Source organism: Artibeus jamaicensis, unplaced genomic scaffold (assembly GCF_021234435.1).
Source record: "Artibeus jamaicensis isolate MK-2021 breed Jamaican fruit bat unplaced genomic scaffold, CSHL_Jam_final contig_1016, whole genome shotgun sequence".
NCBI lineage: Eukaryota > Metazoa > Chordata > Mammalia > Chiroptera > Phyllostomidae > Artibeus > Artibeus jamaicensis.
The window spans coordinates 7,890,189-7,915,313 of record NW_026521195.1 but is presented as its reverse complement, the minus strand read 5'-3'; the positions used below and the strand labels follow the sequence as shown (position 1 = coordinate 7,915,313).

Below are 25,125 nucleotides of genomic sequence, written 5' to 3'. Positions count from 1 at the left end.
TACTGAATGAGATGATATTTGCAGGGACATCATAGCAGTGAGTATCTGTGAGGGGTCCTCCCCCAAAGCTACTACCTTTAAGAGTTGTGTTCTTAAATGACTTAATTTTAAAAAAAGCAAGAACACAAAACAATTTGATCGAATTTTGATTTGATTGAATTAAGCAATTCACTGATTACCACAGCATAGTATAGTTTTCAGCTTGTAACATATATTTGCTTTTAAAATACCACTTTGCTGTGTATGTGCAGTAGCAAAATTAGGATTCCCCCCTCCCTTCTTCCTGTGGTGTGTTTATTGGATTTTAAGTGATGGCAAAGTCCTGAGGTCATTTGCACCCTAAGGTATTTACAGTCTGCAGTAATAGTAGTGGCAGAAATTCTCAGTAACTACAAAGGCTGTTCTCAGTTTCCACTTAAAAGGGCATGTGCCTTGTGTGGTCTGCTACTATTGACGGCTTATCAGAGACCATGTAGAATTAAAAAAAAATTCCCTATTGATACTGAAATGTGTTTTGAAAATGGACTGTCCAGGTTAGGAGCACAATCTTTGCCTTACCTGTTGAATTTTTGGGTATATTTGTTAGCAGTGATTCCTCAGCTGTACATACTTTTATGACCTAAAGATGTTACTGCCTTTGGCTCAGTTCCAGTGGATTTAGGTGATTTGTTTACTGTTAAATGTGACTGCATGTAAGTAAGTTCTATAGGCCTATAGAAAGGAGATAGATTTGTACTATAATAAAACCCTTTGAAGCTATCGAATTTACCTTATTTTCTGTTGCAACATTATCCCTTGATACTATGCAAAAATCAAGTGCTAAAACAAACCAGTTGACATCGTCAGCAGGTCTGCAAAATGGCCTCAATCACAGAATGAAGGAAAAGTTAAGAGCCAGGTGGTAATAAACTAACACGTATTTGTTCATTGGAGTATATATGTGTGTAGAGAGGTGGGAACCGAAGGGACACGAGCATGTACACTTCATCTTCTCACTGGTGAAGCTAGGGTTGGCAGGATGCTGTTGGTTGCTGCTCTCGGCATCTTGGGCAGCTGTCTACCTGTATGCCTCACAAAGACCACGAAGACCACAAGGTCTGCTGAGAGGCTGGCCATTGAGTTAGGAAGGATTGGAGTTGGAGGATACAGCTCATCACAGAATCTTCCCTGGATTAGCTGCTTAAAAAGACTCATGAATACAAATGTAGAGGTTGATTTGTCAAGATTAGCCTAAAGTGTCAGGCAGGATTAATGTAGGTGAGAAAATAGACATCAGCGAGTTTCTGAAATTCTTTGTTTTAACTCATTTGTGCTGCAGAATTATCACTACTAAGGTGTCTACTCATGAGATTTGTTTCTTTGTTAAAGGTCTGAAGTTTGGTAGCTTGAGTTTATAGAGCTATAGGAAAACACCATTCATCACAATTCTGAATTTAACAATTTTCCTTCCCTCCTGAACTGTGTGCCATGCTGATTCTGTATCTCAGCCAGTTGACAGTGTCCCTAAATTATTGTGGCAGTTTTCAAAAGATGAATAGATGTCTCACTGGTATTTTTGAAAATGCAAACCCAAATTACTACTTAATCAGAGATGTTTTTAAAAAAAGACTTTGGACTTACTGTCATCAATCCTGACACAGTTTCTAAGGGGGAAATTAGAGGATTCCAATTCTGACTTATAGCCTTTTAGGAGACACCAGTTGTACATTTACAGGGGGAATAAAGTAAAACACTTTAAAAGCAACATGAAGGCAAGCATTACATCAGCTGGTATAGACTGCAAGTTTAAGTACCAGTTGGTTTTTGGCACAATGGAAATTAATGAGCTTCGGAATCAGAGAGAACTTGGTCCATTTAGTAGTTGTAAAATCTCGGGCTAACTTCATTACTTCTCTGATTCTGAACTTCATCCCCTGGGAGAGGTAGGTGACAATAAGGAGGGCTTAGTCTGTGACTTAGTTTTGGCAATATCAGCATCTCTGGAGCAGGCTGCCTTTAAAGAACTTTCATGTCTGGACCCCAGAAGGACCAGGTAAAAGTGGTTTTCAGAAGTCTCCCCAGGAGATTCTCATGTACTCCTGGAACTGAGAATCACTAGCCTAGACTGAGGTAGTGCTGAATGAATCCAAGATTTTTGAAGACTTAAAATTATAATTACAGTTGAGCTGGAAGGGCATTGGATCATCTGGTTTAACTGCTTCATTTTTCAAATGAGGAAACTCAGAAGTAAGTAATTTGATTTAGTGACTTATAGAGGCACGACACGGGGAAAGAATTATGGTCATTCTTTGGAACACAGTGATAAGGTAATTGCAGTGATGTTGAAAGAGATGTCACGTAGAAAAGAACAGATTTATGAGAAAGGGGAGTTTGGTTTTCAGCATGTTGAATTTAATGTGGCGGAGGGACTGATGGAAGTAGATGTGTGCAAAAACCCTTTTGAAACAGGAGAGACTCTCACACGTGTAAATTAATATAATTCAAGTGCAAACACTCAGAAGTGATCTGGCCATGTGACATTTGAGATTACAGGCTAGGAGTGAGGCTGGCATTTGTCAGCACAGATGTAATAGCTAATAAACATTGCCTTCTCAGAGAGTTAGCAGACAATGGGAAGGAGAGAGGTGTGAGTAGTGTTTCAGGATTCTCAGCATTAGGAGGTGGGGAGAGGAGCCCTTGAAAACAACCAAGCAGTAGTCAGAGGAGTCAACAAGGTCCAGTGCCCCTGGAGCCAGAGGAGCAGAGTGTATCATGAGAAAGGTCTGTGTGTCTGCAAGACGTGTGTGTCCACGTGTGTGGGGGGCGGGTATCGCTTAAGTGTTGAGGTGCTCAAATGCAGGCTTGCTTCCTTCTTCCCTTCCTCATCTACCCCACAGAATCCAGTCCTCCTGCTGTCTGTCGAATCTGATCGGTGGTTTTATACCCAGCCTGCCCAGGCTAAAACTTAGGAATCTTCTTTGACTTCTTTCCCCACACTTAGTTTATCATCATGTATTATTATTCACTTGATCTGTCATGTTTTTTTTTCTGTACATCATCATTATACTATTTCCACTAATTCCAAAGCCTATCATATAGATTTTTTAAACTGTATTTTTCTGAAGCAATGTTAATATTATAATTTCTATTATGTTAGAGCAAAACCGTGGTCATTATGTAGGTAAGAGTTCATTTTCGGAGCAGAGGAACCCAAACACGCACATCCCAGTAGGATAAACAACATCATTTATCCTCCGAACTGGCGTGCTTCTGAGAGTGAGGGCGGATGCTGTTAATGATTTTGCCAGCACGGCAGGCCTGTGCAGGGACCATCCTGTACACACCAGGATGTGTGGTCATCTAGGTCAGCGTTTCTCAGCTGGGAGCAGCTTCACCTCCTCAGGGACATTGGGCAGTGCCTGCAGATATTTTTGGTTGTCGCAACTGGAGGAGGGAGAGTTCTTTCTGGTGTTTAGTGGGAGCAGCCCAGGGGTCCTGCTGCATGTCCTGCAGTGTTTGGGGTGGCCCCACAACAAGGACTCATGTGGCTTCCTTCATTTAATGCAGCAGTGGGGGGCAGGGGGCTAGCCTCCCTCTCTGTACCAGGTACGATGCTAGGTTCTGGGATACATTTATGAGCAAAGTGGTCACTGTCATTGAATTCATGGAACTTGTAGTGGGGAGACCAAGATTAAATCCATAATTGTACAAATAAATATATTATTTCAATAATGGAAAGTCCCACGAAAGAGTAGTACCTGGCATGTTGGGAGCATATAACAGGGTACCTTACCTAGTCTGTGAGGCCAGGGCAGAGTTCTCTGACATTTGAGTAAAAATTGAGGGATGAGTAGGCACAGATCCTTTCTAAAGGGAGGGGCGGACCAGCGTACCGGTCACCAAAGGGCCATGGAGACCAACAGACCCAAAGAGCTGGAAGAGGCCAGTGGGGTAGAAGTGTCGGGTGGCAGGGGAAGAGGTGACCAGAGGAGCCTGGTGAAGGAGGCAGCAGTCTGATCATAGCTTTGTTTAGAGGATTTTGGTTTTGTTTTTTTTTTAATTTTTTTTAAATTTATTATTTTTTTTAAAGATTTTTATTTATTTATCTTTAGAGGGAAAGGGAAGGAGAGAGGGAGAGAAACATCAATGTATGGTTGCCTTTCGTGCATCCCCTGCTGGGAACTGGCCTGCAGGGAACCTGCCTGCAACCCTGGCATGTGCCCTGACTGGGAATCGAACCGCGATTGTCTGGTTTGCAGGCCCGTGCTCAATCCACTGAGCTACACCAGCCAGGGCAGGATTTTGGTTTTTAATGGGAAACTGTTGGAGGTACCCGATCCAGAGAATGATGTGATCAGAATTGCATGGTAAGGAAGATCTGTTTCTAAGAGTGCTCATACCTTCACGGGCCGACTAGTCTGGCCTGTTTGCATTTGTAGCCTCATCCCTCAGTCCCTGTAGTCTCCGCACACACCTGCCTTGTTTGCTGCATGCGTGTGTAGACTGCCTGGATTGTTTTTCCTCAAAAATATCTCTATGTTACCATTTCAGTGGCTTAAAAATAGTGCCCGATTTTTCCCGCTGACGTTCTATTCAATACAGTGTTAATGTAAATAGTAAGGAGTATATTTTTCCCCGTGGGTCATATTGAAAGATGTTTTAGTTTTGAAAGGAAAGTGATATGGCCCAGAAACATTTGTATTTTTTGCAGAGTTAACTCTTTCTTTTCCTTTTTATTGACTTCATTAGAGTGACACTGGTTAACAAAAGTATACGGGTTTCAGGTGCACAGTTCTGCCGTACACCTTCTGGACACCGTGCTGCGTGTCCACCGCCCCGAGCCCAGCCCCCGTCCCTCACTGTTTACCCCGCTACAGCCGAGTTAACTCGTGTGCAGAAGAGGTTCTTGCCCCGCTGGGGCCCCACTGTGTCTGTAGTGGCCTGTGATTCTGTACCTCCAACCCCTGCTTGTGCCGTTCCTCTACCTGAGATACCTTTTCTTACCCTTCTCGTTTTGTTTAAATTCTCCTTGTTTTTCAAGTCCTCCATGAAGGTGTTCTTGGTTTCAAAAGACTGACATTTCCTAATGTCCTTTCCTGTGTTACCACTGAGCTTTGTTCATCCATTATGTCACTCAGTACCTTGTCTAGTGTTGTCTAGAACAGGGTATAGGCACCTATTTTCCCGAGTGACTGGACATGAGCCACAACTCCGTCACTGTTTGTGACATGAAAGACAGTAAGAATGTTGTATTTAACACAGTGTCGTGGAGCTGCACAGAGAATGTCTATTGAATGAGTGGATGGGAGGGGCATGGTGAATTCTGTGAGTACCACATACAGGCTGCAGAGGACTGAGAAAATGTATTGTTTCCCCTTCACTGGGGTGTTTCAGTGGCTTCCTATTGCTGGTAAGGTAAGGCCCATGATTCTTTGCAAGACCTTCAGAGTCTCTTTGTACCTTTAATTTTTGTCACCAGCCACTTTTCTATCTGAATAGTGCTTTTCCATTCTCTGTGGGGTGGGGTAGGCTTGCTGGCTGATAGGAACACATGTTTCTTAATACTTATGCTCATGCCATTCAACTGTGTGGGTCACCTCCCCAGCCTCACCACCCAAGCAAACCATGCCTTTCCTTCTCGGTCCAGTGTGAATGTTACTTTCCCTGCCAACTTTGTCTTCATAGCCCCTGTCACCTGTGAACATACCATATATTGATTTCTCTTGTTCATTGTGTTTTTCTTCTTACTAGAATGGGAGCACATTAGAAAGCTTACTAGCCCTGTGGAATCTTTTCCTTGATAGTCTCACTCTGAGAATTGTGCCTGGTGCATCTTTGACTTGCAATAGAGATTTGTGGCATGAGTGGCTCTGGCCTTCGTAAACCGCTGTGCCCAGGTGTCCTGGACTCCGAGGGGATGTGTGTCCCCTGCATGGAGGATACTTGGCCGGGATGCCCTGTTCTCTCTCTCATCTACTCCTGCTCGTGTTGTCTGCTGTGGGAAGCACTTCTCTCTCTGGTTTTGATGTCCTTTCTCTTAGTTTCCTTGGCTCCCTTGTCCATTGTCTACCAGAACATGCCTCATGCATTCTTGTTTGATTCACATACCTGTGTTGCCTATTGCACTTTAAGTTCTTGGAGGAAAACCACCAGCGTAACCTGCCTGTTTATCTTTGGCATCTAGAATAGTGCCTGAATACAGTAGGTAATAAATAAGTAATTTGTTTAATGATGAAAGATGTTTAAATTGAGTCAGATCCTTATAAACAGGTTTTGCTTTCCCAGTACAAAAGAGTCACTTCTAGAAGTTACATCTTTTTTTTCCCCCTCTGGTTAACAATTTACTTGTTTAGTCTATGAGCATAATTTGTCAGATTTAATGGTGTTGCATTGACTTTCTAGTTCGTCTGATAGGAAGAGTTAGTTTTCAAAGGGCAGGCTAACCTCTGAGTTCTTGATGCTTAGACATTTCTTCACTGCAAGAAATTTCAGTCTAGTCTCTCCACTACAACCTCTGCAGTTTCTGCAGTTTGCCGTGGCATCTTTTTTTTTTCAGAGCTCCTGCTACTCTGACACCTTCAGAAGCTGTCTTGGCTCCCCCATTTCCCTTGTCCTTTTCTTGGGCATTCTAATGACCATGTCTCTCCCATTAAATAGTCCAGCTCCTGATTATTGGGGCTAATTGTGGGTAGCAGTCATACTGAAAACCTTTTACTCTAGCCTCAAATTGCAACTTAAAAATTGTTTTACATTTTTGATTCCTTAGAAGTCAGTGTGGAAGGGTAGAAAAAAAAAAAGCCCACGGTGAAACAGGAAACTTAGATTCTATGCTTGATTCTTTCTGGTGCCTAGATTTTTTGGGCTTATCACAAGCTATGTATGTGAAAATGTATTGATAGGAAGCTTTGCCTGAGAGATGTAGGAAAGGACCAAGAAGGTGTAATTATTCAAAAAATTTGCAAAAGTAACACCTCAACACATATGTGCTAAAAATTAAAAATACACAGGTGGTTGGCTTAATGCCTGACTTAATTCCAGTAAGGGCTTGATGCACTAGAAAATCATGGCACCCAACTATGTCTTCTTTCATGCATCAGGGAAGGATTCCAACAGCTAGTTTTATTTATGGAAAGAGTCGTTGCCTTGAATATGTACTTTAGAAAACTTTCTTTTCCTTGGGAGAGAATATATTTGCATACTAGCCTTCTTGGCATTTATACGCTCAAGGCACAGTGCCAGGTGAGAGCTGCTACCTGCATACTCAGTCTTCCCACTCCTTGTGTCATTGCCTTATCATTTGATGATTAAAAGGATTAAGGAAGGGAAATTATGTAACTGAAAATAAAGTTGGGTACATTTTATATTGATCTCACATGTTCCATTTGAAGTATTATGGACAATTTCAGAGGTCTTCCTCATTGACTTGATAGTCTGTAATTATTGATTGGTACATGGAATGTTGTGGTGTTTCTCATTTGCTTATAAGTAGGTGTTATAGATAATGATGAATTTAGAATGAATTCTTGTGGAAAACTTCATGTAGATGAAGTCATTGTCTATGGCATTCAGGGATACAAATTCAATGTTATATAACCCCTGCCCTGAGGGAGTTTACAGCCTGGTCAAAGATGACAACCATACAAAAAATTTTAAAAAATGCTCTAACATTTTAGAGGTACTATTATAGAAGTATTATTTAGTGGGTGTAGTGAGGTGGTCTGTTTTATCTAAAGGTAAGAAGATTGGCTGTGGAAGAGATAATTTTTGAAAGAGGAGTGGGCACTTAGGAGGTCGATTGTGTAACAAACCACCTCAAAACTTAGTAGCTTAAAGTAACAAATGTTCATCTAGGTCATGACTCTGGGGGTTGTCAGTTTGGGGCTGGGCTTAGCTGGATGCCTCTTCTTCTCTGTGCTGTGTATTGGTTTCCTGGGTCTGCTGTAACAAATTACAACAAGCTGGATCTTTCAAAACAATAATAATGCATTCTCTCACAGTTAGGTAGGACAGAAGTCCAAAATCAAGGTGTGAACAGGTCTGGTTCCCTCTGGAGGTTCTGTGGGAGAGTTGATTGCATGCCTCTCTCCTAGCTTTTGGTAACCTCTGGCAATCCTTGGTGTTCTTGGCTTGTAGTCTTATCACTCCAGTCTCTCTCGTCCTCTGACTTTACCTGGACTTCTTCTCCACATGATCTGTGTCTTACCTTTTTTTCTTTTGTCTCATATAGGGATGCACATAATTGTATTTACAGCCCACCCTAATTCTGAGAAAATGATCTCATCATTCTCTTAGCCAAAGCAAGACATAAGTCTAGTCCAGAATCAAGGAGTAAAGAATAGACTTCACCCCTTCATGGGAGGAGTCTTAACGTCACATAGAAAGAACTGTACATACATGGCCAAAGAAAATGTTGGCCATTTTTATAGTCTACCACACTAATAAAGAGGAATGGGCAGGATGGAAGAGACTGCTAAGTTGGAACTGGAGTGGGGGAGAGAACACTTTGGCATAAATATAGAGCTAAAATCTCAGGCAGTCCCTAGGTCACATCAGGGTGGATTTACACGTCATCTCTGTGGGTGGTGTGTGGGTGGTGTGATTTCTATATACAGAGTGCGGGCAAAAGGAGGTTTACATTGTTTGTATGGAAAATAATATAGTACTTAATAAATAAAATACAAGAATAAACTCCGTGTTTTGCATACTCACAACTGTGAACCTCCTTTTGCCCCCACCCTGTGTTTATGTATGTATGTAATATATTTTATTTGCTGTTTTTTAACCCCCCAAATTTTTACATTATAGACAAGTTTAAATATATACTAAGTAAGTGGATAGTATAATGAACTCCCTTGTACCCAGTGCTCAGCTTCAACAATTACCAACATTCTGGCATGCTTCCTTTTTTTATACCCCCACCTCCCTTATTTTAAATTTATTTTATAAGATAAAATTTACGTACATTGGGAGGCACAAACCTTAATGTTATACTTTCAACAAATGGATACACCCGTGTAACCCATGACTTTCTCAAGTTACAGAGCATTTCTGTCACCAGAATTTTTGTGGGTCCTTTTTCAGTTAGTAACTCCCTTCTCCCCTGCTTCCAGGTAACCACTGTTCACACTTTTATTGTAATAGATTTACATTGCCTATTCTGGCACTTCGTATTAGTGGAATTACACAGTATGCACTTTTTAATGTCGGTCTTATTTTGGTCAATATATTTTTAAACATTCTTTTTTGTTGCATCTAACAATGATTATTTTATTTTTTTATTGCTTAGTAGTGTTCCATTTCATGAATATACCATAATTTACTTATCTTTTATATAAGCCTTCTTTCTGGGCATATGTTATCAGTTATCTTAGATAAATAATTGGGGGTAAAATTTCTGGGTCAAATGGTTGATACATGTTTAATTTTACAGGAAACTGCAAAAGGTTTTTGCAAAGTAGGGGACCTACTTTAGATTCCTGCCAGAGATATGTGAGCCCTCTGGTTGCTCCACATCCTCTCCAGCAGTTAGATTTGGCTTCTAAACAGGAAGGCGAAGGCAGCTTGGAGGAAGGGTGGAGGAGACAGGAGCAGAATACATGCTGTTCACGAGAACCATGGAAGAAGCCCTTTCAACCTGGGGCACATAGGCAAACTGAGCCCCGAACAGTGGAAGAGCGGCGCATGTGTACAGTCAGGTACTGTATTTTCCTGTAGCTGTTCTGAGGTTCAGAACACTCAGGTCCTGGGGAAAGTTGAGCATGAGCCAACCTCAAAGTTTTGTTATCATCATTTCCTTGTGTACCAAACACATCAGTAGTAATTCAGATTTCAGAAACAGTTATTGAAGAACAGACCGTATTTCAGTATCCAGCTTAAGCTTTTGTTTCCACCATTAAGATTTCCCCTATCTCCCTGGCTAGCAATGAATTTCCTACTTCTGAATATTGAAGTACTTTGTACTTGTCTTGGGTACTTAGGTCTTCTACTCTATGGTACACTTGTCAAGGTACATTTCTTATTCTTTTATGGGAGTGCAGGGTCTTTGAGACAATTTTTGATTTTTAATTTCATTTATCTGTATGCTCTATAGCACTTCAGATGGTGTTTGAAAATAGTTAATGAATGAATGCACAAGTGAACAAATGAATGAATGAAATATAGTGGAGCAATGAGAGGTAAATAGTAAATAAAAAAAGAGCCTAGAACAAAATTGTGCACCATGTTTTTGCTTTCTCTTTCAGTGTTAAGTTCAGTAAAGGTGCTAAAGACCCCAAAGCTGGTTTAACCATAAGAACAATTACAATTGAGGTTTTTCCAACATGAAAATTATTTCTCTTTTAAGACATACTTGTCTTCACAAGAATTCACCAGAAAGCCACATCCCTGTTAGATTCTGTGGGGAGGCACTAATAGATGTTAATCTACTTTATAATGCCGATAATTTTAACAATTGATAACTCTCCTGCAGAGAGATCTTAGGTTTTTTCTAGATGTACAAAGTTGGAACCTGCTGATAATAGCAACTTCCAAGTGGCTGTCTGACATGCTTTTACTACTGAATTCCAAACAGGTGTGAAATTCAGGTGAGGCCAGTTCTGCCTCAACAGGGGGAGATAGGAAGTAACCATAATCACTTGGTATTTAACTTTGTAGATTAAAGGAAAATATTCATATGGCATTTTGCATAGAATTGTTCTCTTCTTTTCCTTCTTTTTTCCTGTATTTCATTCTTGAATATTTATGCATCATGTTGAGAAAAATAATGGAAAAAGCCCTTCTGTAGTTTATTCAACATACCATTTAGTTAAATGTAAAATCATTGTATAAAAGCACTTGGTATGTGTTGACTACACAGTCTACTGTAAAACACCATTTTGCATGAAGGGTCATTTGCTGCCTCCTGAGGGCAGCTGCGTGGAAATGCAGAGGTTTAGGTCCGGAGCCGGAAATCTGGCTCTCTGTGGCTTTGCGTGTTATCTCCTGGTAACCATGACCCATTATTCTGTCTTCCCCGGGGTCTGCGTTTCATTCCTCTGTTTGCACAGTGAAGGCGATCAATACTTTTCCTCACAAGGTGATTGGGGATTAAATGAGACGGTGTGGTTTTACCTTCTAACTAGGTTTTGATCTCTTCCCTTTCCTCCATTCCTCTCATCTCCGCCTGGGCCCCCACCTCCCCTCCCCTGCGTTTACTGTACTCCTTGCACCTGGAGTGCTCTCTCCACGGTGCAGTCCGGAGGGGTCTTTATAAGGTGAATCTAATCATGTTATTTCTCAGTCCTATACTTAAAAACCTTTTGTGATTTCCTGTTGCTTCAGGATAAAAATTCACCCTTTTTCATAGTCTACATGGGCCTGTGTGATTTAACCCAATTTCTTGACCCCATTTTGACCCACTTCCCCCATGACTTTCCTTGTTCCAATGCCCTGGGCTTCTTTATTTCACTGAATGTTTAATATATCTCCTTGTCTTGGAAATACAAAAGGCTGCAGGAGGAACAGGTCTGAGCTGGACAGGAGGAGCCAGGGTCAGGAACTCAGTGGTGGTCACGTTCAGCTTTAGACGTCTGTTGGCCTGGCGCGTGGAGAGAGGTGGAGTGGGATGCATGTCCCCAAGGCTGGCCTCGGGGAGCGAGGTCTGTCTGGAGGTGTAAACATGGGAGCCGGCCTGAGGGGTGTTTAAAGTCATGGGACTGAATGAGTTCACTAAGACCAGAGCCATCTTCCTTCGGTCTGCTGGTTTTTCACCTGAGGATCTGCTTCTAGGAGGATGCAGCCAGCTCCTGCGTCCTCCGCCCTGTGAAGCCGTGTTCAGATTTCTTGCCCACTGTTATGCACTCTCTGCCTACCGTGCTGGTGGCATCTGCATGTTATGTTGCAACTGCTGTTGTTTTTAAAGACTAAGTTTACCTTTACAACTAGACCATTTTCTTAGGGGGCAAGACTGTGCTTTATTTGCCATTGCAGCTTCTGTCGGGTAGCTTCTGTTATTGAGTGAACATTCAAGTGACCAAGCCCTGAGTGTTGGGGCTGAGAGGAGGCTTAAGGAAAGGGCCTTGAAATCGTGTGCTTCTTTTTGAGGCAGAGTAAAAATTGTGTGAAATAAATAGTGTTTAAGTTTTCAAGAGTTTTGGCATATGGATATATAATAATAAAATCCAAACTTACAATTTGACCTAAAATATTTCTATTTTGTGTAAAAAGCAGTTGAGCAAGAGGACATTTGATTTGAGTGCATTTTTTCATTTATTTTTAAAACAATTGCTCATTTGTTTCATTGTATTAACAAACAAAAGAAACTGTTCATTTTTTAAAGTCTCTTGTGAGCTATATTTCAAGTATTTTCAGGTTATACATTTTATAGCTTGGCCTTGTCAGAAAAAGCGAATTAGACAAACATTTTAGTGCTGCAGATTATTTAAACTCTAAGTGCATGATTCAGATTCAGTATCTGGGGATGGAAAATGGAACATATTTTCTTTCTTATGAAAAGAAAATAGTTTTCTTTTTAATCTTGCTTCTTTGTAAGAACTATAAAACATGATCAAAAATAGCTCGCAATCTCACTAACCAGAGATAGTCACCATTCCATTAGCATTCAGATTTTTTTTTCTGGTCTGTGTGTTATACCCCTATTTTATGAAATTAGGATAAAATGTTTACACAGTAGTGTTTGGCTTTTCCACCTAATATTTATTTTTTAATTATGTTTTTCTGATAGATATTTTGTAAGATGTGATTTTTATTGGCTCTAAACATTCTATTATAGCTATGTCATGATTAAAAAAATATTTCCCCTTTTTCCTACCATTTGGTTTTTTTTTAAATTTTCTTAATAACTGTGAAAGTAGGTTACTGTATAAAATACAATGAGCATTTTTAAGGCTTTTGATATATATTTCTAAAATGTTCTCTGAAAGGATTTTTAACAAATTTATATCTCCATTCAAAGTGTGTGAGTTTCTGTCTCCAGGTACCTTCTGTAAGGCAGGGCTGATTTTTTAAATACAATTTTTGCTAGTTTGAGGTATTAAATAATCAAATATAGCTTTAAATATATATATATTTTTATTGATTTTGGAATTTAAAAAATCCATTTATTGACTTATTTTTAATGTGAATCGTACATGTCTTTTGACTTTTTATTTTCAGATATAATCTTATATTGTTTTGTAAGAGTTCTTTACATATTACCTGAAATGCTTCAAATTGATTTTATAGGTCAAAAACAGTTGAATATTCTTAACTTCGTACTGTTTAACTTAAATTGTGTATTTTATGTTGGTTGCCAATGTTTTCCCAGTTTGCCTTTTGTTCTTTTTACGACGTTGTTTTTTAAAGCATATAACAAGTTTAAATTATTATTGTGGTTTGGTCTAGAGATCTTTTCCTTTGTAGTTTCCACTATAGCTTTCTTGCAGCGAAAGTTCTTTCCATCCCAAGGGCAGATAAATATTTTTGCAGTTTCATATTTTTAAATTTAACTTTTAAAATCCATCTGGAGTTTTGTTTGAATGTATTATTAAGGCAGGGATCTGTTTACTGAGTGATGAAACAATTACTTTCAGATTCCTGAGCAACCACTATTGTTGAATGTCATGTCTCATTGCAAAAAATCACAGAATTATTATGTGTCCTGTGCATGTAACATCTTTGACCTCGGTTCTTCATGAAATAGTGGTGTCTTGGGTTAGCCGGTGTGCTTCGAGGACCAGCAACAATCCAGAGACCTTAATTTTGGCAGTGTGAACTCTACTTTCATGATATAAGTAGTGTGGTGCACAGTACTTGATCTGCTTGATAGCTTCTTGCAGCAGAAAATTTTGTCGTTCATAGAACCTACCACATTAACTCGTATGGACAGTACTGTTAAATGAATGTTCTTTAAGTAGAAAGACTTAACAATCTTAAGAATGTTTTACTTTTCCTCTTTATACTTAAGTTGGGCCTTACTTTAAAGATGATATATTTTAAAGTTTGCCCCTTGCACAAGATTCCAGGAGATGACATGACTCACTAAGCGGCACTGCAGGCCTGGGTTGAGGTGCCCTTTCCGCACACGGTTTCAGACACAAGGCCCATGGACTCTTTCTGGAGTTGGTGGGGCTCGTTGCAGTGTCACTGTGGGGTAAAGTGTGCAGCATAAATGGGTTCATCTCTAGTCTGCATTCTGTGATTTAACTTATATGCAGTGGTTCTTATGTTGTTCACATCCAGTGAGTCCTTGCAGTGAGGGGGGGGACTCTGGCTCCTCCCCTTTTCCATTTGGGTACCTCGAGCACCAGTAAAGAGTATTTTTGAGTGTATGTATTTCTGTTCAAAGTCTTCCTTTTTGAACTCAGAAACTTAATAGATTCAGATAAATTTTTAGATAAGTCCTTTGTTGCTGTGCTATCTAAAACAGTAGGACAAAATTGCTTCAGTAATAAGCTATCCAACTCAATGACCCAATGAATTTGGGAAGTGAAGGTACTGGGATTAGGTGTGCAAGGTTTCCTGTGTTGTGGAGCACTCAGAGGGTGAAGACAAAGTGGAAAAACCCTTCTGGATTCAAAGGACTATTGATCCCTGCTTCCCAAGTAGCTGGCCAAAGACCTGCCCCTAGTGTCCCGGAGTGTCCTGAGGATTCATATCATTGGGTCCCTAGACCCGTGTGGGGCTGCGTGGAATGGGGAACCCAGCACAGTGACCACTCCGAGGGGCAGGGGGTTTGCCCTCTTGAAATGGGCTTGTCTGAGCTGGAGGTTAGCATTTCCATAACCACTAGGTGGCTTCAGTTGCCTGCAAAGAAAGGGCCAAGCCCCCAGGTACTGTGGTGTTGCTCTTCACACTTTATTTCAAGAACATAATTTCATTTGGGGGAGTATTTGTTTTCTGAGGTAGATTGACAGAACCAATTCATAAAAATTAGACCTTTGAGGGTCCTCTAGTCTTACCTTCTCACTTTGGAGATTAAGAACTTTTAGGCAGGCTTCTCTAAATTGGCTCAGTATCTAGTGGCAGGGTTAGTTAGAAGCCAAGTCCCCAATCCACTCCGAGTGTCGTTCTTTAGCTGTTGAGTCAGTGATGTAAATCCCTTTTCTATTTCTCTGAAGTTACACCACAGGGCGAGGTGGCGCAGAGTGCGCCTGAGCTCTGGAGAAAGTGTGTATGGACGTCATGGTGACGGCAGGCAGTAAAGGGGTGCTGGACCGCCTGATGGGAAGGCTGGGACAATGTGGTGTCGACTCTCCGTGGTGTCAGCTCATGAGTTCACCACTTTCTGTGACTCAGTTTTGGGGAGTTTTAAGAATTCTTATTTATTCCGAATAAGGCCTAGACCCTAATATAACTTACCCTTTTTCTTCAGATGAACAGCAAGAATTAAAAAAAAAATCTTTTTCTCTAAATTATGTTCATGATTTTCATTAACATTTAACTTTTAGAACAGAGTTGGTAACCCTTTTTCTTTGTAAATCAGTTGTCACTGGAAACTATACAAACGTCAAATAAATTCATTACGTATCAGCTCAGAATGACTTATGACAATGTTGAGTTTTTTTTTTCTTCTAGGAAAACTATGGAGGAAGCAAATAGTGTTCATTTCAACTACTGTTTATAGCACACTCAACAAAACTTACAACTTCTATTTTTTAAAAGTGTAGGCTAAAATTTTGATTTATGTGTTATGGTGAGATTCTAGAGTAGAACAGATTTCAGGGAGTCTAAGAGAAGGAAGAGTGGAAGGATGGGGAGGAAAAAGAGATCATCAGGACAAACAGCTGGTGGAGGAAAAGCTACGGAATGAGAAAATGGGGTGCTTCCATCTAAGAGGGAAGGGAAGGAGTGTGTGTGAGGGAAGTGGTCGGTGGCCCTGGGGAAGGAGGTGCATTCCTTTTTTTTTTATAAAGATTTTTATTTATTTATCTTTAGAGGGAAAGGGAAGGAGAGAGGAGAAGAAACATCAATGTATGGTTGCCTTTTGTGCGTCCCCTGCTGGGAACTGGCCTGCAGGGAACTGGCCTGCAGGGAACTGGCCTGCAACCCAGGCATGTGCCCTGACTGGGAATCAAACTACGATTGTCTGGTTCGCAGGCCCGTGCTCAATCCACTGAGCTACACCAGCCAGGGCAAGGAAGTGCATTTCTGTTCATACCCTCCTGGGGTTCACTCCACCACCCTCCTCACCATTCCCCTTCACAGTCCTGCCTTTGCTCCCGTGCCTCGCCCTGGCTTTCAGCTGGCCGCAGCCCAGCTCTGGAGCCACTGTGGCTCCACAGGTGTTGTGCACATGCTCAGTATGAATCTGCCACGTGGGTGCCGGAGTGAGGATGAAAAGATCCAGTACTTGAACAATGGAATACTACTCGGCTGTAAAAAAAGGAGAAAACCTTTCATGACAATATGGATGGACCTGGAGAACATTACACTAAGTGAAATAAGCCAGTCAGGGAAAGGCAAATACTATATGATCTCACTTACATGTGGAATCTAAAGAAACAAGACTGAACTAAGAAGCAAAACAGAGACAGACTCATAGGTGGAGAGCAGATGACAGCCAGTGGGTGGCAGGTGGGGAGGAGAGAGGGTGGAGAGACTGAGCAAAAAGGGAAAAGGACTCATGGACATGGACAGCAGTGTGGGGATTGCTGGGGGGGAGGAGCATATGGGAACTAAATGGTAATGGAAAAAATACAATAAAAATTAAAGAAAAAAAGATACGATAATAGAAAAGCTCTTAAAGCCTAGTTTGCCGTGTAGTTAGGTCCCCAAAATGGCAGCTGTTATAATAATTGTTAAAGTGTGTTTTTTCTCCTGTGATAAATCAGAACATCGGGAATACTTCTATAAATATAAATCATGTTTTAAACATTTGAGTTGAGAGTATGATGTAGAACTTTAGAAATGGATACATAGTTATTTTCTTAATGATATATTGAAGCTTAATTGAATAAAAATGTAGTTGTTCAAGTCTAAACCCACTGAAAAATTTACTTACGTCATCTTTTCTCTTCTTTATTGTAGTGATTTAAAGGGAGTGATTGTCACTCTGAGTGATGATGGTCACTTGCAGTGTTCATACCTGGGGACAGACCCTTCTTTGTTCCAAGCTCCGAAGGTTGAATCTAGAGAACTAAACTATGATGCACTTGACATAGAGTTGAAAGAACTTCAGAAAATCATCAGAGATGTTAACAAATCACAAGGTATCTCATTTGAAGCTTTTTATTATTTGGTTTTACTGTTCATAGTAGAATTTACATTATTTTGTATATGGGTAATGTGTACATATGAATTAATTTTCTCCTCCAGGCTTAATTAAAGTCATAGTTGAAAAAGCTGTGTAGCTCTTTAGCACACAAGCACTTTGTGCTTAGTCTGTATTTTGTAGCTTCTGAAAAATATGTCCTATTTCAGATATTGGTTTTGCCAGTGTCCCTTTTGCAGGGATAGTGCTATTGAGTCTCTTTCTTTGTACTCTTAAAAAAACCACAAGAACTTCTTTGAGTAGTGGCTTCAGGCCTTGATAAGAGCATTAAAGCTCAGAGTGGTCGTTTATTAACTTCTAGTATACCAGAAAAAAAGTAGTTGCTTCTTTTAAAAGAAACCAAAGCAGCCCATGAGTTGCTACTTTGTTACTAAAAATGTGGTCATTTACAGGTTAGTAATATAATTTACGTTTGTAGTTAATTAGCCATCCAAATGGAGAGTAGCCTGTGGTATGCTGATTTCTAATGACTCAGAGGCTGATGATATTTTCAGTTCCTGAGTTTTGGATAACTCAGTATTATCTTACGTTGGGATTCACAGGGGTATAATTTTATTGTAAATGAAAAGGAGAAACAAAACACCAATCCTGAAGTTTGAGTTGGACATGTGAAAAGCATTACTTTAAGTTTCCTTCTGAGGGTCAGGTAAAAGTATTTTTTTAATGAGAAAAAATATGGACTATTTTCACATAAAAGAAACGTTAAAACAAGTAGGAATAATAAAAGAAGCAGAGCATCAAAAGCCAATGAAAACAGCAGAGCCAGTCTTAGTCCTGGTCCAATCATCTTACAAAATTCATGTATTTTTGAGTCTATATTACCAAGACAGATTCAGAAGATATTAGATAATATATATCAAAATATGAGTATTAAAAAATAATTATTCTCTGGCTTCACACCTTCTCTTAGAAAGTTTTGAAAGTAAACCAGTGAAACTTAGGTCCTTTAAGTGGTATCTCTGATGAGTTAAAAAAGTATTTGTTGTCAGCAGTGCCCTGTCAAGCAGAGAATGGTTAAACTTGAACTTGTCTCATTGCAAGGTACATTTTCCCCCCATTTTCTGATACTAGTGTTTTTGGGATTATTGGAATTATAAGTCTCACTTTGTCATTTAAAAATATAATTGGGAAAGAGTGACATATATGTGAAACATGAAATTTCTAGAGTTCATTAAATAAATTTAATGTGACTTTTCACTCCAGATTTGGTCTTGAGATTTTGCTTTTTCCATAAACAATGTGCTAATGATATTTTGATTAACACTTAATTGTGTAAAACGTTTCTCAGAAAAATCCCTCGCAGCTAAAGGTTATTTTTCAGTGACCATGGCGATGCCCTTGGGTGAGGAGGTTAGGTTGTTTTCCTTGTCATCGCCTTGACCCTTCTGTGTAATTGAAATAATTGCTAATTAGGTTAGGGATGTGCCCACGGACTTGGGTGCAAAGTTCATTATTTATGTAACCTTGGGTTTTAGTTGATATTTGAAGTTCTCTGCCCTTTCTCTGCCGTCATTTGGTTCTATTCTTGAAAAAGAAACAAAGAGAACCTTCTTTAGAAAGAGAGACTTTTAAAATACTTTATTTCTGGATATGGAAAAAAATTAGTATTCTGTACTCTTATAAAACTGTGGTATATTTTTTCATTAAAATACCTGTAATTATGTGAAAGCACCAAATTGTTTCAGTATAGAAGATTATGAAAAGTTAAAACTCTGAACTTTTTGATGACCTCATTATTCATTTAAATGCCACTTATTTTAGTATAGCAATTTCAGGTTACAAAAAAATTTCACAGTCTTGTGGGTTATGTTCAGTATTTAAAGCTTTTTTTTTATTTCTTCAAAGTAAGCGTTGCAGCAAAATTTAAAGCCCATTTAAAGAGTACGTTTTGTTGTACACATGGTGTATATTATCTACTGTAATAAAAGTGTTTTGAACCCCATTTTCTGTGTGTAATGAGGAATGCATGCTGTAAGTATGAAATTACAGTAATAATTTCAGAACGGCTCATGGATTCTGAAGCTTTCGTACTCAACTCACTAGTGTGAACCCTGCCTGGCATTTCTGTTACCAGTAGTCAGCAATGCCTGTTGGTAGGCACTTTCAGAGGTGGAGTTTCCTTGTGGCACAGACGGTCATGTTCCCTACTCGGGGTGAGTCTGAAGGAATGGGCACGATACTGAGCCTCCTGCACAGCAGTGCCTTCAAGAAGGGACAGACAGCAGTGAGACACGGGATGTTATCAGGAGTCTGCATCCCAGGTGAAATATGTCCAGGATAACTCAGCTGCCGCCACGACCGAGTACTGGCATCATTTGTACTTGGAGGCCTTGTCGGAAGGGTTCTGTGGGGCTGTATGTAACAGAATACCCAGCTAAAGTGGCTTACGCTTCTCTTCCGTGGAAGAGAAGGCCCTCGGTGGTCAGACCAGGCTTGGTCTGGCAGCTCCCCTGTGATGGGGGACTGCGGTTCCTTTTCTCCCAGAGCCATCTGTTGGTCCGGGATGGCTTCTGGAACTCCTGCCCTCACGTCTGCAGCTGAGTCAGCCTCCGTAAGGAGCTTTCCTGGACACCACACCCTGGACAGCTTCCGCCCCCATCTCACTGGCTACTGTAGGCTGCGAAAGAGGCTGGGAAATTTAGGGCTTAAGCTGAGCACTTTGTTGCACAGAATAAAACTGGGCTTCTTTTAGTAAAAAAGAACTGAGGAACGGTGATTGGGTGGGTGATGAGCAGCCTTCTGCACTCTCACTAAGGAAGTTCTGGAAATTCCTATCACATATATTGCAGTGTTGGAGGGCACACCTGATGGCAATGGTGGGCAGGTCTTCTCCCCCTCAGACAGCTGCTTCTCCCGTGACGTACCCCGTGCTTTCCATCTTCTCAGCCCACCACCCTCAGCGTGTGGGCAATGGTTCCTCTGAGAGTCAAGGGTGACCTCAGCAGGCTGAGGCATTATGTGCAAATTCGATTGCCAGAGAAGAAGAGACAGTTCTCTTGAGTCCCCTCTTTTATTAAGGTTTGGCTTTCCCAGAAGCAAGTGCCAGCATCCCACCCTGCACCCAACTTTTCTTCCCTCACATCTGCCTGGATGAATCATGTGCTCGTGCCTGAAACAACAAATGGTCAGGGCAGTGAAGTCACCGTGATTGGAGTCAATCAATCCAGTGACTTTGAGATGAAGGTGGGTGTCTTGACAGAATTAGGGCTCAGCCACAATGAAGGAGGGGTGAAGGTGGATGTTGTGTGGGCAACCAACAGTCTCTCTCTCTCTCTCTCTCTCTCTCACACACACACACACACACACACACACACACACACACACACCTCTCTAGAAAAAGTCCAGCCACTGTTAATATAAGGAGAACAGTTTGCGCGACATCGATATAATCTGGCAACCAAGGAGAGTGGACTGGAATGCACATGCGTGAACAATGATGACTTCACTGTACTAGTCAGTGGGGGTTGTAGATGCTGTTGAGTGAGCATGTGTACTGTGTGGCCGATGTATTCAAAATGACTGAGCAAGCAGAGCAACGGATCTGCATCAGATTTTGCATTTAGCTGGAACATTCCTCCGCAGAAACTATTTGGATGATTCAGGAGGCTTTTAGGGATGATGCAATGAGTGCGGCACAGATAAGAGTGTGGTACAATCTCTTCAAAGATGGTTGAGAATCTATTGAAAGTGATTCACATTCTGGAAGGCCTGCAACAAGCAGCACACCTGAGAACGTTCAATGTGTATGGGCTGCAATCTGACAGTGCAAGAACTAGAAGCTGATCTGGGGATTCTAAAATCTTCTGTGTCTGAGATTTTGATGCAGGATCTTGGCACGAAATGTGTTGTGCCAAAATTCGTTTTGCAGCTTCTGCTACCAGAGCAGGGGGGTACATCGTGCTACAGTTGCCAATGACTTCAATTCAAACTGCTACCAATGAACCTGACTTCCTCAAGGTCAGAATGCTGGTAGAGGTGTGTGAGGTTCCAGAGTGCCTGCTTTGAAGGAGACTGAGGTGTCAATGTCCTGTGTACAATGTTTCTTGTATCTTCTTTAATAAACATCTCTATCTTTTCATCTTATGTGGCTGGATTCTTCCTGGACAAACCTCCTTTGCGCACGCACACACACCTATTGTGTGACTGTTATTTATGTTTATTGCTTATTTAGGATCTCTGTCACTTGTTCATAATATCTTACTCACCATAAACATTTTTTAAATTGTGAAATTTTAAGTTGTGACACTGACATGAATGTGGTGAAAAGAATTCAAACAGTACTAAAGGACAAACTGTAGATTCTGCTCTGCAAGGTTGTTTACAGGGAACCTGTATCAGGAGTGTTTGTGTATTCTTTAAGGAAATGTTCATGGTTATGTAATTACATATCAGACACATTATGCTGCCTCTTCTGCACCTTGCTTTTTTTTAAAGATTTTATTCATTTATTTTTAGAGGGGAAGATAAGGAGAGAAGGAGAGAAATATCAATATATGGTTGCCTCTTGTGAGTCCCCTGCTGGGAACTGGCCTGCAACCCAGGCACGTGCCCTGACTGGGAATTGAACCACGATTGTGTAGTTCGCAGGCCCGCGCTCAATCCACTGAGCTACACCAGCCAGGGCTGCACTTTGCTTTTTTATTAATAGGAATATCTTGGAGTTTTTTCTTATCAGTATGTAAAGATGGACAGCACTCTTATTTATAGTTTACTTATAGCTTAGACCATTGCACAGCACAGTTATACCATAATTTAGTTAACCGTTTCCCTGTTAACAGAAATATAGAGGTTCAGGTTGTTTTGTTTTTGTTTTTAATAAGTACGAGCAGCAGAGGATTTCCTGGGCATGTCCGTGAACTGGCTGTGACTGTCACAGTGTAAACTGTACAGATCTTGCGACCTGACAGATCTGCTCCCCAGCTGTAGAATGACTTGCCTTCAAAAGTACTTCCCTTCAGAAGGATTGTACTGATTTGGGCTCCTGGCAGCAGTTAAGGAGAAGGCATCAAAATTCCCAATACTGGTCAGTCAGTGGGTCCCATCTTAGCTAATATCTTTGGGGGAAGAGACATTTTTTCTTTGAAGTATGGCAGAGGGGACAGAATTAACATCAAGCTTCTAATTCTGCAGTGTATTAATTTTTTAACCTTGTATGGGTATAGGGTTGTTTTTTGACTCATAGTATAGATAACCCTTAACTATACAGCAGGTTTTACTTTATGATTAAACATCTTTTCTTTTTCTTTTTTCAAATTACAGGTGTCTGGCCCGTGACTGAGAGGGAAGATGACTTGAAAATTTCTGTCTTGGTTTCTCCTAACTTGGACTCTGTGTCTGTAAGTGTATTTGCAGACTTTGAAAGGGTTTGTGATTATAGTGGACTTGAGTGAATTGGGACCAAAATGTATTGGTTTAAATCATCTGCCTTCAAAAAGAAATTTTAGGGAGGGAGGATAACAACTTTTAATCTTTGTTATTTTCTAGAAATAAATATTTATAGCCTCTTAGTGTAGCAAGGAGTTCCTTAGGCAGATTTCTGTCCCCCAAAGGGGAGGCAGAACAGTAGAAGGGATTCTTCCCATTATTCTGATTCTATTCTTTTTAAGTTTAACTTTTCAGTACCAGAATATTGAGATAATTCTAATCTAGATTCATAGCACCGACCCCACAAGACTTTTGTTGAAGGTTCAGTGAGGTTATGTTCACGAAAGGCCTAACTCAGGGTTTGCTAGTTTGCAGTCTTTAACACATTACAGTGGTTGTGAAGGGGGAGGAGATTAAGTGTGAACGGTTGGGCCAGGGATCATTTTTTCCCTCTGTTTCTGTCCATGTGTCCCAGGGTGAGGCATTTAGTTTTCTTAGTCTCAATTTTCTCATCTGGAAAATGAGAATGATAGTAGAATCTCTTTGGTTGAATTGTTATGATGATTAACTAGCATCATCATCATCATCAAATGTCATTTTAGTTCTCCCAGCCTCATAGCATCAGCACCATCAGCACCACTACCGCCACCACCTACATTTTGCTACCTGTGTCCTTCACTACCATTACCTTAGTGCCTGTCACATACAGGTGCTCAATATATACTTGCTCCACAAATGAATGAATGAAGCTGAGAAACAGGAAGGATGAAAGGGGCGTTGTCCTTGGTTCTGTTGCCCCATTTCTTTGTTCAGTCTTCTGTAAGCACTTGTCAGATTTTGACCGGTCGTGTCTCACTGCCTGCTGTTTGGGCAAAATCTATGTGTTTATCTGTGTTCCTACCAAAGACTGATCAATTAAGACAAGTGATCTAATTCACTGCTTTTACTGTAGTTGGAGTTCACGTCATGTAATTTTGCTAAGGAAGTGGTTTTAATATCTAGGTATCAGCATAATATAGTAAGTAGTTGTCATAAATGTTCAGAGATTAATTTTAGTGTAAACCCCAGTTGTGATAAGAGTCATGTCACCATGTCCGTGGTATAGACAGTTGGGTACACGTACAAAAATAGGAGTGTGTGTGAAAGAAGCATCCACCAGCCGGGCCGCACGGTAGAGCCGCTGTTTGACACATTGTCCACTCAGCACATGCCATTTCTCACTCTACCTGAAGGGCGTAGTCCAAGTGGAACATTGCTGCTCCATTAGCTGACAGATGTACACACATTTTCTTGCCTTGGAAATGATTCTTTTTTTCCTCTGGACCACTTATATAATTTTTTTTTAGGTTCTCTTAAACATAGGCTTTTTGGAATGAGAAATTCCCTTTCTGTTCTCTAGCAACTTTTGATCTTCATAGGAAAAGGCTTGTGGAATAGTGCTATATTGTAATGTATGTTTGCCTGTTGGCAACCTGGAGTGCTATTTCCTTTCAACTAGGTGTCTCTTTCCAGCTTCCTTTTCCCCTCTCACTATTTTTTCCTTCTTAAGAGAGTCTTGAGAGTGTAGCCTTCATTCCACTGGAAAACATGAGACCAGCGACTCATGTGGCTCTGGTATAGCCATGTGTCTCTGTGTAGCCATTTCTCTCTGGCTGCACTTTTATTTCCCAAAGAACCACTGTCCTCAAAGTCCCTAGGTGTTTAGCCAATGGGTGGAAAAGAGCAGGAAACAGATGATGTGTCTTTTCTACATCTTTGGACAGCTAAAGTAAAGCATTTCCTGGATTTAAAGTAATACTAGAGCAGAAAGCCTGGCTTAACATTTTATTTTGAATCAATTAATATGAAAGCACACATCTAAAAATAATATAATTTATATTAGAATGGGGTCTTTTAGCGAGGAGGCAAGCATTGCTGTCTTATCCTCCTGCATGAGAAGTTGGATTCGAGTTCATATGCGATTTCGTAGGGAGTCATAAATAGAATTTGAATCTCCTAACTCTTGACTGTGCTGGTGCCCATTATATCATAGCAGTCTCCATTGCTTAGATGTGGCTTAATTTTTCCTGGTGAAAACATTTCAAATGGGTTAAGTTAAAGTACAGTGGGTCTATTCATTGGCTGGATAGAGATTTTAGAACCTGAGTTGTTCCCCAGGTATTCATTTGGGTATTACTAGAAAATATGTTACCCCTTCATTTGATTCTGTCACAGAGTGAGAATTTTTCTCTCAATCTACCATTCTGAAAGATGAGTTATAAATTGTAAGGAAATGTTTGCTCTATAATATTATACTCTGAATTCTTTGATAGGTAGAACTAGGTAGCCTGGACTGATGCTCAAAGAGTAAACTAGTTTATGATATGAGCTAGTGGGAAAAAAAATCTCACTCCTGCCTTTATTCTATTTTCTAGGGGTGAGGGTGCTCAATATTTATATTGTGGGTTGTGTGTTTTAGTTACATCTTCATACCATTAGTCAGAATAAAACATTTCTTTGCCTAGTTAAAAATAAAATGGCCTAAAAGAGTGGCA

General features: G+C 40.4%; 1 protein-coding gene across 3 annotated transcripts in view; it reads left to right on the top strand.

Moving 5' to 3' along the window:
* The window catches only part of BBS9 (Bardet-Biedl syndrome 9), a 350,821-nt gene that overhangs the window by 120,980 nt on the left and 204,716 nt on the right, over positions 1-25,125 (top strand). For all 3 annotated transcript variants that reach the window (XM_053661722.1, XM_053661721.1, XM_053661724.1), the window contains exons 10-11: positions 16,984-17,165; positions 22,487-22,563. In XM_053661722.1, coding sequence (XP_053517697.1) covers positions 16,984-17,165; positions 22,487-22,563 — 259 coding nt within the window. The remainder of the gene's footprint in view (positions 1-16,983; positions 17,166-22,486; positions 22,564-25,125) is intronic.